At 41.1% G+C, this 16,221-nt stretch overlaps 1 protein-coding gene across 1 annotated transcript; it reads left to right on the top strand.

Moving 5' to 3' along the window:
• The first annotated feature begins 2,587 nt into the window (after positions 1–2,587).
• LOC115354908 (FYVE, RhoGEF and PH domain-containing protein 4-like) lies at positions 2,588–15,770 on the top strand. Its single transcript, XM_030045424.1, has 17 exons — positions 2,588–2,860; positions 6,181–6,282; positions 6,875–7,484; positions 7,613–8,042; positions 8,772–8,917; positions 9,098–9,254; positions 10,085–10,223; positions 10,560–10,618; positions 11,147–11,290; positions 11,447–11,619; positions 11,821–11,851; positions 11,937–12,020; positions 12,101–12,226; positions 13,533–13,679; positions 13,877–13,924; positions 14,364–14,504; positions 15,196–15,770. Exons 1-17 carry the CDS (start codon positions 2,734–2,736, stop codon positions 15,508–15,510), a joined length of 2,979 nt encoding a protein of 992 aa, XP_029901284.1. The 5' UTR covers positions 2,588–2,733; the 3' UTR covers positions 15,511–15,770.
• Positions 15,771–16,221: the final 451 nt, after the last annotated feature.

Raw genomic sequence — 16,221 nt, 5'->3', positions numbered from 1 at the left:
GTGCAACTACGTCGCTGCTAGGGCAAATTTCTTTATCGTTTGTATTTTACATTTTTGGAGTCGTACCCAGAGTGGCTTACAGTGAATGCAGTTTCAGGACATAGGACTCAGCGGTTATAATTGATGTGAAACAAATCAAATCATTGTCTTGTGAGTTCATGTGCAGGACAGTGGGGTTTCACTCAAACTGTATTGTGCATTCTGTGGTTCTGCCGCTCACACCGCTGCTTTTTGTGAACGTTTCTATTGCACTTTGGAAGATGTTTTCTTACACAGCCTTACACACCACTCATTCTCATCTTTAGGCCCTTTCATATTTATTGTCCGTCCCTCCAAAAAACAAAAAATTACATTCTCTATCCCCTGAAGAACAAGCACAAACTCAATCGATGCATTCCAGAAACTGGTTGCGAGTGACTGTTACCATCATATCAAATGCTGCAAAAGAGCAGACAGAAGGTGACTATTCAAGACAGCCGCTCGATTTCTTTGGTTACACACATACAGTAGATGCTCTTTTGCAGTCAAGCGGGATTTTATTACCTAACCAGTCTGATAAATTGAGTTTTGATTCCTTTCCAAGAACCACTGGACAAACTGCCAAAGATTCAGTGTCAGCAGTCGCCTCGGTAGAGCCTGAACCCAAAAGCTCCCAACTGGATCTCAGCTGACTTTTTAAAATTCAATTACCTGGATTGTTTCTAATAACTTTATGTGAAAATCAATAGTTATTTCAATATCTGGATTTAGTCGAGTCTAGGCTGACAGAAACAATACCCCTCAGGCTCAGTCAAGGTTTTTTTTTTTTTTTTTTTTGAGGTCACGCCAGGCACAACGTTTTTAAGCTCCGATCAATCCGTACACTGAAAGCTTTACATAATGAGGGGCCATAGTTCGCCTCTTGACGTCACCACATTGTGCAGTATTAGTGAAATGCAAACAGTCTGGAAGTGCGCTGTGCTCCTTGCAGTAGAGTATATGGTGAGAATCGCAGTGTCGGGGATATTAATAGGAAATATTTACTGCAAGCCCATATCGTGGCGAGGGACAGTCAGAAATAAGAATGGTGTTGATGTAACTGAGTCTCAGATGAGGCAGTGAGTTTATTTCTTTGCACAATTTCATATCACTATGTTGAACCTGCAGTACGTAGGATATTGATGACACTATGAAGAAGAGAAACACCAGTCTGCAATATTGTGTATTATTACTTTGAGACATTTTTTTTCTGAAGAGCCTGCCTTTCAAATGAGAAATAAAAGACCCATTGTCAAGAAGGAAATCATGTGTTTGCTTTTCCAGCTCAATACGTTTCTCCACACTCTTTTTTACAGTAACGGTATTAAAGTCAAGCAAAACACTCTGTGCAATTATAGGAATGATTATTTTAATAGTCTTCAAATGCAGACATAAATTACTACAAATAAACAGTGAATGCTATGATAACACCTTTCCTTTTCCTACCAGTGGTGGTAGGAAATAACACCCCTCATCGCTGCCTGGTGAAAACCACTCCAAATATCAACTTTTCAGAAACTAGGAAAACCTAAAATTTCTGAACCTATAGAGGAGAGTGTTGAATATCAACAAAAGTGGAGATAAGTATATCATGTATATCATGTATGATAATCAGTCTTTAATTTGGTCCTGAAATAAGTAGAATGGAACACATGAACTGACACATTGTATCATTTGAATGGAACAGAGCACATATGGATGGATACATTGTATCAATACAATGGAACCGACGTTAATGAACTGTGAATTTATCAGAAACAGATTTTTTAAGGCATTACTGGAGTGTTGACCTGCATGTAGTTTGGCCAAATGTTTTTTGACACTGATATAGTACATGGAAGTCCAGTTTGAATTCACACTCAATGGCGACTTTATCAGGTCCACCTGTATAATGTAATGCAGTTCAATGCAGCAGCTCTGTCATAAATACAATCTTTTATGTTTATGATGTTCAGTTTTTGTTGACATTGTGGTGAATGCGTAAATTTAATTCTGTGTTTATTATTGAGGTTGTAGTTTGCAGAGGTCTTGTATTGGACTACATTATATTGAGAGGTGTTTCTAATTTTTTGTCCTCCCTATATATATATACAATGAGGGGGACAGAATAGTGGAAACACTTCTCAATAAAATGCAGTCCGGTACAACAGCAGCACTAACTATGAGCTCAATGCCAAACATAGAACTGGATGAACGCCTCTATTACTGTGACAAAAAGAAAACCTGAGCATTATTGGCATCAGAAAAGTAAATTTTACAGCAGAACAGTTGTATTGGATTGTATTAGATTGTACAGGGGGACCTAATCAAGTGGCCATTGACTGTAAGGCAACCATTTTTAAAAAATCTTTTATTTGTCTTGATAGTAGAGTAAAGTTCAGTTTGTCCCAGAAATTAAGGGAGCTGTACATCCCTCTTCCAGCAGGTCGAAGTGCTTAATTTCTCCAGATTACCTTCACAGTCAAAACTGCACCTGGCTTCTGATTGGTTATTCCCCTCCACCAATGGGCTTGTTAGGGGGAGTGTGGGTATTTAATCAATGGGCGGTGCTTGTCGTACAAATTAATTTGTGAATGGTCTTAGTAGCTGTGTGCACAGAGTTTTGTTCAGCAGAGAACCGGCACTTAATTGGCTCCCTCTCTCCCTGTCCGGTTGAAATACTCTCCCCGTTAGCGGTTTTGCGGTCTCTGGTGAAGGTGAGGCTACTTTCTGACCATGTTCGACCTGAAGAAGAGGAACAGTTTGACTCTGAGGTCCGGCTCCTACGACACCGAGGAGTTCAGACGAGTGGCGGTGAGGCGGAAGGTGAAAGGTGATGCGGACGGCCACGCCTCACATACAGGTGAGGTGCTTTTATTTTGAAAGGGATTTGTGCCACTGGCTAACTTCACGTTTTGTGTATGTGTGTGTGTGTGTGTGTGTGTGTGTGTGTGTGTGTGTGTGTGTGTGTGTGTGTGTGTGTGTACTGTAGTTCAGTTTTAATAAGGAAAACCAATAGGAGATTCTGCCATTATCTCTTATTGGGTTCAATTCATCAGTATATTAAGTGTCCCTAATATTTTGTACAATCACTTCACATTTCAAATTTAAGGTTTGGAAAGTCTTTAAATGAGAGGAAATGCTTTTGTAGGTGTGGCAGGCTATTTTTATCTTGTTGGCCTATTATGTGTCATTTTGCATTTTGCAACCCTGCCATGGAGATTAGTGGTGATAATTAACACATTTAAAAGCACTTTTAATATTAAGGGTTTTGCTTATTTATTTATTTACTGACATGGTCACAATTTCTATAAAATGAAGCATCTCTATCTCATTGTGTTTTATCATATCAAACAGGACAATTATGAATTCTTGAATTTCACCAGACAATACTTGAAAGTCATTGAAATGCCCGTGCATTTGATGTTAAAATGAGCAAGCAAACTCCTGTAAAGGTACACAGTCACAAGACGCTGCACTGTTACATGTGTAAATGAAGCAGTCTACTTGCAGTGGTGATAAGTTAGTGCCTGGTTCTTCTACTTTTGAGTTTCGGCAACTCAAATTTAGTTTCCGTAGCTCTTAATCACAGTCACCATCTCAAAGGCCTTCACATTATGATACCATAAATGAAAATAATCTCCCACCTAGGAAAAATAAGTCCCACAAAACACTAATTATGAAAAAAGAGAACACACCATGGTAATTTAGGCCCTCTGAAGCATCAACTCAAACTGTGAGATATGTGATGGTGACCGGTGCAGTTGGCAGGAGCATCAGCCTTCCTCGCCACCAGCCTCCTATAGATTTCAATGCATTGTGTGTGGCTTACACCAGCAGTCTTAAATGCTGTTATAAGCTATTTTGTTGCACAAGCAGCTTGTTGGTAAACCAGGCTGCACATCATAATGCTGCTTTTGTATGTAATCCACTCGGTGTGCGTTTTGAATGTCGGTGGGCACACTTGGCGCCTGTTTGCATGAGCATACATTTTCCCACCAAGCAGTGGTCTCAGCTTGTTGGATTACTGGAGTACAATCTGCGGTAATTCCCTTGATTCAGCCTGGACTTTGCCTGCTAGTGTGTCTTGAGACTAGTGTTAGTAAAAGAAAAAAAAGAAAAAGAAAAAGAAAAAACCCACACACAAAGACTTTCTGTTCCCACAGAGGCTTTCAGTGAAACAGTTTTCACTGGAGAAGCAAAAGGTCTCTCTTGCTCCGATGGTACTGTTGCATTCAGGATTCAACACTACACTCCATTAAGCAGCAGTATAAAGAAAATTATTCTTGGCTTGGTGTAAGGTTAATTGAAACATGCAGTTGTGCAGTTTGATGTGTGCCTTAAAGTGTTATGCACCAGATTATTAATAAGTCTGTCCTATACAATATGCATGTCCGGTTGAACATTTCCTTTTCTACCCTATTCTTTGTGCAGAAAAGAAAAGTCTTTTCTCCTCGATTGACAGTTCAGAGGTAGAAATTAAATGAACCTACTCAGTTAGAGGCTTATCTTTTCCTTAATTTCAACTCACAAATTTACTATGTTTTGTTGACTTAAACATTTTATTTTTCCGCATCTTCAGTTTTTGCAATTTTTTGTCACAATATCACTATGGAATAAATCCTTTTTGTCCTTTTGACATCAGTTGGCCTCCTCAGTGCAAAATCTCCTTCAAGTTTTTTTTCTATTTCTGAGCTTTTGAACCTATGCACCAGAGACTTTTTTTTTCCTTTGGACTCAAAAAAAATAAATAAACATTTTTACTTACTCAACTCACAAACATTAAACACACTTTATTTTCAATTTCTCATATACTCATCCTAGTCCTTTAAAAAAAAAAAAAAAATCTCGCAGGGTGGAAGCTTTTGAATAATTCAAAATGCTGCCGGCAGGTAGCTCTTCAACATGCATGTGTCTCTCTCTCAAGATTTTGTGCTCTACCTCGATGTCAGTCAAATAGATGCGGCAAATCTGCAGTGTGCAAGCTGCTCGTCGGTAGTGACAGCACTGTTACTTCAAATAGAGAAGTCAGAGAGCAGCCTTTGAAGCGCTACTCTGTATTCATAAAAGTAGAGCTGTCTGATAAAATGATTGTGATGTTTTTTTGGGGTTTTTTTTGGTCTCTTTATCAGCACCGTGACAGAACTCGTAGGCCTGGCAAAGGGTAGACTTTGTGTGGAGAAAAGACAGAAGTGAAAAAGGAGAAGTGTCAGGATGTTGAGAAAGTAGGCCTTACACTTCTGCACATGACCACTATAGATTCGTCACACTTCAGCATAGCCAGGAGTGCGCTGGTGAGCTTTGTTCTCTGTTCCAAGTTTGGGATAATCTTGAATTAAAGCCCAGGAAAAAAAAACTTAAGGTAAGGAAAGAGCAGGTTTATGCAATTTGAACGTAATAAGTTGTAACAAGTGTTTATGTCAGATGCACAGAAAAATTTCCAGGAATAATGAAATGGCATCGGAGACATATGTATGATGTATACACCATGCTTATATTTTGCATGTAGTAGTATCACAATCACAGTTAATTTCTTTGTTTCAGATTTTTTTGTCCATAACTAATCATAAAGAAACCATAAAATCAAAACCATGATGCTTTTAGGGTCTGATGGACAAAAATGAGTTTGTGCCCGGTACATTATGTACATTGGCTGTAGCCTCTGCTTGAGTGGTGGCACGCAGGATTTTGTAACAGTTGCTTAACTGCTGATGCTATACTTAAATGTGCTTGCATTTGTTTGTGTGTGTGTGTGTGTGTGTGTGTGTGTGTGTGTGTGTGTGTGTATTTATGTGTGTACATGCATAGAGATGGTGATATATATACATTTTTTCCCTCACCATTTTCCTAGCGGGCAGGGCAGTATTTGAGCAGATGGCCAGCCATCCATGCAAAACAGGGAAGCTCTGTTTAGTGTGTTAGTGGTGTTAGTGGTGCTGCATGCAGTGAGATCATGGGTTTTCTGCGTGTCTGCATGTAACATATTTGGCAGCCAGAGTCAAAAGCTCAGAAAAGGAACAACACCATTGAATCATAACGTCCAAACGGTTGCAGTTTAAGAAGTGGCACATGTGGTTTCCCCCCTTCAGCACAGTAGATTTTTCAGAAAGTGTTGCAGTTTACATTTCATCCATTTAGTATAGATGGTGGGAATGACTAAGGAAATGTGTGTGTCTCTTCCAGGTGTGGGCAGTGGTGTGTGTGGGTCGTACAGCTGTGATCAGGCTAGTGACCGGAACACCAATGAAAGAAGCCCAACCAGGAGATCTCCTGTCAAACCAAAAGGTCTGAAGTCCAGTAATAATCTTATATTATGAATAAGTACTATTCTTGCTAATTTCACTGTAAGACTACCATGCAGTCGGCCTACTTGAATATGGCAACATGAATTTAATGATGAATGATAGTTTTTTCTATGGATGTTTTACCATCGTATTGTAGTATTTTTCAAATGTTTAATTATTTATCCCAAACTTCAAAACTTCTCTATTTTTTATTTATTTATTTATTTTAGAACAGTGGTGTTTTGCTTCCTAAAGCCAACTGTTTAGATCAGAGTACATAAAATGAAAAAAAAAAAAAAAAAAAAAAATAGGGGGAGAAATTATGATTATTATTATTAACGCATACAGTTACAAGCGATAAATGGACACAGCATGGACCCAGAAATAGAGCTAGTTTAACAGCTACTTAGCTGTGAGAAGCCTCAAGCTTAGCACCCAGTAGCTTGGTAGGAGGAGTTTGAAATCAGCAGTTGGCGCTTACGGCTTGTGAGAAACCTTACATGTTGCTTTATGAGCTATAGCTGCCAACACATTGCAACACATTGAGTGTTACTAAAGTTCACCCAGCCATATTCTTATTTATCTTCCTGCAGTGCCTCCCAAACCAGCTCACCTCCAGAGCCCTGTGAAGATCAAGCCGGATCAGACCCACAGTCCCATTAGAGGAGAAAAACGAATCCAACCCGTTAACGGCTCAGACGCAGCCCAGAGTCCAAGCAGAGAAGCAGCAGGAGCAAATAGCACATGTGATGGAGTGTCTGTTTCCCACATCAGCCCACCAAGGAACTGTCTAGCATCCCTTAGTCCTACTACAGGAAGGGCAGGGGGGAGCAGCTTACTGAATGGAGTTTCTGGAGCCCATATCAGCCCTGTAAGAAATGGCCATGGGACTCCAAGTCCAGCAAGTAGTCCAGTTTTAGGAGTCCCCAGTCCGACTAAAAGAGGCATTCAAAGCTGCAGCCCGTTGAGGGAAGGAGGGCACAGTCCTGCTAAGTTGTCCCCAAGAAACCACAGCCCTCTCAGGGGGAGGCTGCGGACCCCCAGCCCTGTTCAGGGCAGGACGGGGAGCTACAGCCCAGCCAACAGCTCCAAATCTTTGCTAGGACAGAAGAGGAGTCCTGTAGCTAAGATGGAGGGACAGGAGAGCAGGACATGGACATCTTGCAGTGTGCCAGAGCTGATCATTCACCTGGAGAAGAGCAGGTTTGTTTTTTTCATTTTGTTCTACTTCTGCACCACAAATACCTCTGTTGTTTGCATAAAAAAATACAAATTGTCTAGGACCAAGCTATGTAAATAACTTATGATTGATGACTCTTTTGTTTCCTCAGCCCTGCTACTCAGAAACATGAACGCTCTCCACTGAAACCGCTGCCATCAGCCAACTGCAGTGTATCTACAATCACTACCAAAGCAGTGGCCAGCCATAGACTCAATCATACCGCAAACGGAGCAATGACCGATCCACTGAGCAGTGACAAAGAGCGTCCCACAGGCCATATTAATGGCATCAGGCTGGAAAGAGAGGACACATTAGTAAACGGGAAGGGACCGAGTGATGGAGAAAAAGATGAGGAGAGATCCACGGACGGGAGGATTCAGAACGGGTCTAAATGTGAAGAGATGGCAGAGGAGACGAGCACAATTGGAGGAGGAGAGCCCAACGATGAGGAAAGTGTAGAGCAGAAACTGTACAAGGTGGCCAACGAGCTTCTGCAGACGGAGAGGGCCTACGTGGCTCGCCTCCACCTGCTGGACCAGGTTAGTGTTCTCGACGTTGGGTTTGACGAGATCAAATGAACATGAGATGATATCACATTTTGAAAGCAGCTTCATGTCATATCTGAAAGCTGTCAAAATACATATGGTGTCAATATAAATAAATGTAATGCATCATTGAGCATCACTTATGATAGATCTATCAAACTATCACACATTGCCAGTAATTTTTAAATTTCCTGTTCTTAACACTATGTAGCCACACTGGCATCCTTCTGCTCCATGTTATGAAATAATAAATAAATAAAGGCATTACCTGATATAGGAGAGGAACAGATGGCACTTCATTTGGCAGTACAGTGGTTCATCAGTCAGTCAGCGTCAGAAAGATTTTCAAGATGTGTGTTCATCTCAGTTCATCACCAGTCCCCAACAAGATCTCGCCAGTGCAACTGATGCTAAAAAGGATAATAAAATGAAAAAGGATAACTTTTTTCTCATTTGTGAAAAAAGTAGATTTGGGGATAAAAGTTTTTCTTGGATCCATCAACTGTATAACTCGCTCCTAGCATGAAAACTTAAGGTGAGAATATTTGTCACTGTTGTGTAGCACATGATAAGGATGCCCCCTTTACCCCCTCCTGTTTGCCATTGCAGTCAGGTTGTTGTCTTATGACTTTGAAAGCCTCATCTAGAAGTCTGGAATGAGACAGACACTAAATGTCTTTGTGAAATAATGATCGTAGTGTGGTTCTCAAACGTCCACTGCAGGTGTTCTGCTTACGTCTGACAGAGGAGGCGAGACAAGGCTCATTTCCTGCGGAGGTGGTGAGGAACATCTTCTCCAACATTTCCTCTATCCACTCCTTCCACAGCCAGTTTCTGCTGCCCGACCTGGAAAACTGCATAATCCACTGGTGCGTGTTCATGACACAAATACATGTAACATTCAGTACTTAAACGAGGTAGCAAGGTAAACACCATCAAACCACAGTGGTATCTGACAATTTAAAAAGCTGCACAGGGCAGACAATAATTTCAAGCCATGCTGGTCGACATTATTTGACCCTTCACCTTCCCACTGCCGCCAACTGTAGGCGTGAGAAGCCAGGCCTGGGCGTGGTCATGCTGCAGCACGCCCCCTTCCTAAGGATGTACGCAGACTACATCAGGAACTTTGACCAGGCCGTGGAGCTGGTGAGGACCTGGATGGAGCGCTCTGCTGCCTTCAGAAACATCATCCAGGACATCCAGGTATTACTGTCCAGGTGCACATTTTACTGAAGGTATGAGGTGGAGATTTTGGGAGTTTGATATACAGTAGAGGTTGCTACTGCTGCAACAAAATTAACAATATCCAGTACGTTTGAGGAAGGCAATAAGTGTTTTAATGAGCACACCTCAGATTTGGCTTTCAAATAGTGCTCATATTAATGAATTACAATAAAGGGTATTTCTAACAGCATATACTCGGGTTTGCACAAAGCTGCTATTTTGCATGTAAAAGCATTCAAGCAAGACCAATTTCTGTTTATATCAATTTCTGTCTCAGTAAATATATGCAACCGGTCACAGATCAGTATCAAAGAACTCATTCCTATGCAAGACAGAGCTCTTAAGGGTAGCAGTGTGTTGATGTATTTCTGTGTGTGTGTGTGCATCAAAGTTATCATTAATAACTAATGAAATCACAAAAACTAATAATAAAAATTAGGTTTTACAAAAAATGACAACTAACTGAAACTGTATTATAGAGAAGTTTTCATCTGTCAATTTATTTCATACATAGGTCTAGTATTTTGGGTGGATATGAAATCTATGTTCCAATTATTTTTCTGGCTAATGACACACACTCATTGGCTGACACACTTCACCTGTCCTAAGTGAGTTTTTATTACATTCTACTTTTTTTTTTTACCTTTTTGACTGAACAGAACCTAAAACTAAACATTTTCAAAAAAATGGCAAAGTCACTTTAAAAATGAATTAAAACTAAACTGAAATTGAGAACAATTAGTCAAAACAACATAAAAATAAAACTAAATAAGCTTTGTCTGCGTGTTTATGTGTATTCTGGCCATTAGAGTCAGGAGGTGTGTGGCAGCCTGACGCTGCAGCACCACATGCTGGAGCCGGTCCAGAGGGTTCCCCGCTACGAGCTGCTGCTCAGGGATTACCTGAAGAAACTGCCCGAAGATAATCCAGAATACAGCCTTGCTCACAGTGAGTTGGACACTCAGTACCCAGTAATACACATGTTAATGAAGAATAGCAGATTTGGGAGTTCCTTATATAAAGACACTTATCATGCAGTAGATGAATTTCTAAAGATGGACCACCTGTGTCATTTGTCTTGCTTTTAGTGAAAATCTGACAAACACCAGCTCTAATACCATATTAATTAATCTCTCCATTCTGAGCATTACATTTGTACTTGCCCAGTATATTTGTTCTTAGCCTTTATGGCACCTCTTTCCCAATTAAACGCCCGTCTGTCTCTGAAAGCTCATTTTGTCAGATACATGCCGCCTGAGCCTTTTGCTTTGTCTTCTCCCACAGAATCCTTGCAGACCATTTCCATGGCAGCCGTGCACTCAAACAGTGCCATCCACAAAGCTGTATGTTGTCTTAATAACACACTACACATTTACAGAACATACTGTGTTGAATCATTGCATTATTTGAACATAATGAACTATATTAAACTATACAAACTGATCATAATAAATATCCTGATCTCCTGAATGTCAACAAGAGCAGTTTTTTTTAGATAGATTATTTAATTGAGAATGCTAAGGCTGAACAGCTATGACTAACTGAACCCCACCTCAAATCTCTGTGAAGCCTGATGGTGTCTAATGGTGGTCTGTGGTGCCAGCTGAAGTCATGAGCCATAGAGTACAACAGGTGGTGACATCACCTGCTGCCAAAGACCAAGCATTAACCAACAGAGGTCAGGTCTCACTGAGATTTGGTGTCGGGGTTTGGTTACTATATAAGCTTAGTGATTATAAATTGTAGAAACTGATACCGAGTTCAGTTCAGTCATAAATAATTAAGTGTGCAGCTGCAGTGGATGCTACAGTTCTTGTTACCCTTTGCAGTCTTCACAGGAAAGTTTTCCATCTGTTTCTCCTTCCCTGCAGGAGAGCCTGAAGCGGCTGCTGGAGATCTATGAGATGGTCGGGGAGGAGGAGGTGGTCAACCCGGCCAACGAGTTCCTCCGGGAAGGTCGCCTCCTCAAGCTTGCCGCCCGGAACATGTCTGCCATGGAGAGGCACCTCTTCCTGGTCAGTCGTAGTCTTTACTTCTCCTTCATGGACCGAGGCACTGTTCGTCTCACCTTTGCAATCTTTACATGTAACATGGATCACAGAATGGAAACCTAAAAGAACTCAATTATGCAAAAATGAGAGGTTTTGAAGGTGATACACTTTCCCTCGCAGTTCAACAACTTCTTGCTGTGCTGCACTCCCAAATTCTGCCTGGTGGGGCAGCGTTACACCGTGCGGACCCGGATCGGGGTGGAGGGCATGCAGGTGCAACGGACCACCAATGAAGACCACCCACACACCTTCCAGGTCTCTGGAAAGGAGAGGACCCTTGAGCTGCAGGCCAGGTGTGTGAGAGTATGGAGACAGACACGGGATTTTCTGTTTCAGTTCCTCAGGATATGTTCCTTACTGTTTGTGCCCGCTTCCCCAAAATGAAACCTTCACCTTCACCCAAATGCATCAGATTGTGCCACCTAACATCACTTCTAACTCTGCATCATATCAAATGTAACACTTAGTTATACTGTTCTTTTTTCATTCCTCAGCACTGAACAAGACTGTGATGAATGGATAAAGGTATAAGAGTATTTTTTTAATTGTGAGATAAATTGAAGGTGATTTAGTTCCATCAGTTTTCTAAAGAATTTTCTTTAATCTCCAGGTGATTCAGGGAGCCATTGATGTATTTCAAAGGAAAAATGAAACCTTTAAGTTGGCTTCTAAGGAACTGGATGTGGAAGTGTCAGTAAGTATTTGTTCTCAGGAAAACAGTGTGGGCAGGTAAGGCATATGTTGGCTCAAAACTGACACGCATGTGTGTTGCAGACAGAGGAGCTTGGCCGACGTGCCCCTCGCTGGATCAGGGACAACGAGGTGACCATGTGTATGAAATGCCAGGAGCCTTTCAACGCCCTCACCAGACGGAGACACCACTGCCGAGCCTGTGGCTGTGTGAGTGATGTGCCGGCTTTGTTCTAAGAGGGATTATACAGTAAAAGTAGAGAGACAGATCAAGTACAAGAAGAAACTAAGACACAGCCAAAGTCAGACCATGCACAAGTGTGTGAGAGCCTGAATAATAATGGGGTTAAAGACAAACTCCACCATTGTATCCTCTAACACTGTTATATATTAATCTGTGATAAATTAGGAGTTATTTTTTGATCAAATGTTTTTACTTGGCTTTTAATTTGCTTTTTTGGGGGGTATCCACTTTCCTACCATCTGCTGTATTTGCTTCTGGTAGTTTCCTACATTTCCCAAAATGCCAAGGGAGTATGGGTACATGGTGCAGTGCAACAAGTTTATACCAACATCGGAAAAAAAAAAATCTTACACTGACAACAATCCACAAAGGGGCTAATCAGATGAAAGAAACATTTACATCAAGTGAAAAAGTTACATGATGAAAACATTTTGGTCATCAGACCATCAGCACAAACAATGCATCAAAATACAGCAAGTTTAAATGGAAAAAATTTTAACAAAAATGTTGGTTTTTTGATTCCACCCTGTGTTTTCCTCCTGAATCATCCCCTGCTATTAATGCACTGTTTTGAAGAAAATGTGATGTTTGCCCTTTATGGTTAAAATGCTCGCTGCATAGCTTACTCTTATCAACCACTGAAGCTCAGAAATATCTTAATGTGTTTTTTTGTTTTGTTTTGTTTTGTTTGTTTGACCAGTTACCCCATAGCACTAACAAAAACACAGCACCAAACCACAAAATGGACCTGGCGATGCATGGTATTGACCAGTCGATGTTTGTGTTTTTAGGGTGCATTTTTCCTCTTAAGTAGGCAGTAAGTGGTGCTGAATAAATAGGTCTTGAGACAGTGTGACTCATCAACAGTGGCAGGAAGCCACTGTGTGTCAACAGCAGCACTGTCTCACAGCCTCCCTTTTTAAATGCACACATCCTGTAATCTCACTTTGGCTTTGTCACCCTTTTTAGAAATATAACTTCTGTTTATAACTCCATTTAGAGGATGAAACGGTCCTTTTCAACCTCTCAAAAGCCCACTTGACGTCTGATAAAGAATAAAGATCTGCGATTTGTTTATGTTTTAGACTTTATTTCTTCTGTCTTTGACAAGCACTCAGATATGACTCATTATATTTTCTCCAGGCTGGTGTTTTTTGTTTTTTTTTTTTTTTTGTCTTGCTGAAAGACTCTACAAAGTGGATTGACTCCAGTTGTTGCTTGGGTGATTTCTCCTAACTGCTGGTGTCCCTGTGTCTCTCTGTGCCCTCTCAGGTGGTGTGTTGGAAATGTTCGGACAACAAGGTGGCTTTAGAGTACGACGGCAACAAGCTGAACAAAGTGTGTAAGGTCTGCTACTCCATCCTGACGGGTCAGGACAGACGGGAAAGAGCCGACAGCAAGAAGAGAGGAACACTGGAGGTGAACGGCAAACCACACCAACAACTGCTGTTTGTTTTCTGAAGGTCAAGGGTCGTGAGCAGGCTTTAGCTTTCATATGAACAGATGACATACACCCTATTAAATGATGCAATATCTAAATTTGTGCAAATAATGCTTTCATTGGGACATAAGATTAAGTTAAAAATATTTTTCCTTCACTCATTATGTCTGGAAAGCCTCAAGGAGATGCTGCTTCTCAGATGAAACCAGGGATGCAGTGGACGGTAAATCCACCTCAAGTCACTTTTTTTTGGCTGATATTAATGTTTTTGAGTATATTTCATGGTGTGTAATGTGAAACTTGAAATTGAGTCCTTTGTGGGGAGAAAAATTATGCTTTTCTGGTTTTTGGCTCTTTGCCTTATGATGACCTTTGAGGCCAGTTTATTTATCAGCACTTCACTGGATGCAACCAGCACCCTTCAGTGACTAGTATGAGAAAACATAAAATAATTCAAATGAATCTTACAGTGTGTCATATTTGTTTTGCTCATTCCATATCAACCATTTGGCCATATGGCATTCAGCACAGAAAATAGGAATTGTGTTGTTGGCTGCAATAAATACACCATCGTGAGGATATAACATGTAGACATTATAATGTGTGATTTTTTTTTTTCATGGGGGAAAATGAAATGTTTTTTGTTTTGTGATCTCACCCAGATGGAGGCGTCCCCGGTGTCCAGTGATGCTGTGATGAGCAGCTTCCTGCAGTATGGTGGCAACGCCAAGACCTGGCAAAGGGTGTGGTCTGTTATCTCAAAGACTGAGCCGCTGGTCCTGCACCTGTACGCAGCCCCACAGGTAGAGACCTCTCATTTTTCTCTCTCTCACACACACACTTGAGATTAATTAGCAGAGTTTCAGACAGTCCAGCAACCTGCATGAACTCCACACTGTGATCTACATGACTGTATAATGTTGATGTTCAACATGAGCTTGTGCAAAGTTTCAGAAATATTTGCTTCATTATCCACAAATCCTGCAAGGTCATGCCTGCACACAGCATGTTCATGATTACAAACCAGCTGATGTGGGATGATTTATAGACCAGGAAGGTGAAGGATCTAACATCGCTGAGGCCAGCCTCCTGTGGACCGAGCATTCTTAATGTAATATCTGCCAAATAATGCAAACTTATGAAAATGTGTCAGAATATCCCCCTAAAATGCTTCAAAATGTAATAATTAAATTCCCAAGTAATACAATAACTACATTATTATAACTTATTTGGATTCTTTTGTAGGGACATTTTTTATGTCACTATGACAAGTTATTGCATTACTGCACACATGCTGCTGTTCTGTTTTTGATCCATTCCTTCCAGAGGACCTGATGTCAGAATTTCATTTGGGCAAACAGGATGAAGTTAGGGATGAGGATCAGAAGGCTCTAATTCATTGCCTCACTTGAGTGTTTAGGCTGATATAACAAATGTAGTTTTAACTAACGAAACCAACCTGCACTCGTCCCTTCTTACCACTCACACCTCCAGGATGTCAAAGCCCTGTCCAGCATCGCTCTGCAGGGCTACACAGTGGACGGATCCCCCCGGATGTCTCTGGAGCTCCAGGGCCACGCCTGCTTCTGTCTAAACCAGTGCTCATCCACCCACACCTTCGCCTGCGACAGTCTGGAGCTGAAACAGCGCTGGCTGGCCGTCCTTCAGGCTGCTGTGACGGGCGAGCTGCCAGCGTGCCCGGTGACCGGCTCAGACAGCGTCACCAAGGGAACCAGATCTGGCACAAATCCAAGTGTGGCTGTTGATGAAGAAGTTGTCACCAACGGCACTAAAGCAGACCACTGCTGACTGTTTCTGAGAGCAGGTACTACTGTTCACTACTGCGTACATATACATGCAGGCACTGACGAAAGACTTCAGTGATGTTTTATAGCTTATAATGATAACAAATGAAATCGAGAGATGATCTTCAGGTAATGCAACACCAGCACAGTGTTTGTGTATGATCCTCTGACACAAGATTCAACAGAAACAATATGAGCGTCAATGCACTTTATTTTTGAAATGTTTACAGTAAAATAAATAAAGTGAAGCTGTTTTTAACATGACTTGGGCTACCCATTCAACTACAAAATGGTTTACGTCAGCTAATAGGATGTAAAAGGTACCATGGTGATGTAGCTTGAATATGATGGTTGTTTTCCGTTTTACACAGGTGGTTCAGCATGTAATCGCACGAGGGCTTCTGTGCTAGACAAACGGCTCTACGGGATCGTAATTACATTACAAAACACATTCAACCGATCCCTTTCTTCACAGATAAATGTTACAGTAACTTTACTATTTACAATCAAAACAATTTACAGCTAAACAACATAAATGGAGGACACTGAATTAAAAATTAAAATTAGATCAGCACTATCACTGAGAAACGGAAACCAGCTTTTCGATTGAATAACTTTAAATCTGCTAGTGAAGCTTACGTGCTGGGCACAAAGCCGACAGGGTGACCCAAGTATTAGGTCACCTTCTGTTTCTGCTTGTCAGAAAGAAAACAGG

This window comes from Myripristis murdjan, chromosome 23, assembly GCF_902150065.1.
Source record: "Myripristis murdjan chromosome 23, fMyrMur1.1, whole genome shotgun sequence".
In the NCBI taxonomy this organism is placed as follows: Eukaryota; Metazoa; Chordata; class Actinopteri; order Holocentriformes; family Holocentridae; genus Myripristis; species Myripristis murdjan.
The sequence above is the reverse complement of the archived record's forward strand: the minus strand, read 5'-3'. Positions and strand labels throughout refer to the sequence as shown.

Coding starts and splice junctions, on each gene's coding strand:
- LOC115354908 (XM_030045424.1), top strand. CDS start 2,734: ATGTTCGACCTGAAGAAGAGGAACAGTTTGACTCTGAGGTCCGGCTCC. Junction 8,043..8,771: donor GCCTCCACCTGCTGGACCAG/GTTAGTGTTCTC, acceptor CGTCCACTGCAG/GTGTTCTGCTTACGTCTGAC. Junction 14,505..15,195: donor ACCTGTACGCAGCCCCACAG/GTAGAGACCTCT, acceptor TCACACCTCCAG/GATGTCAAAGCCCTGTCCAG.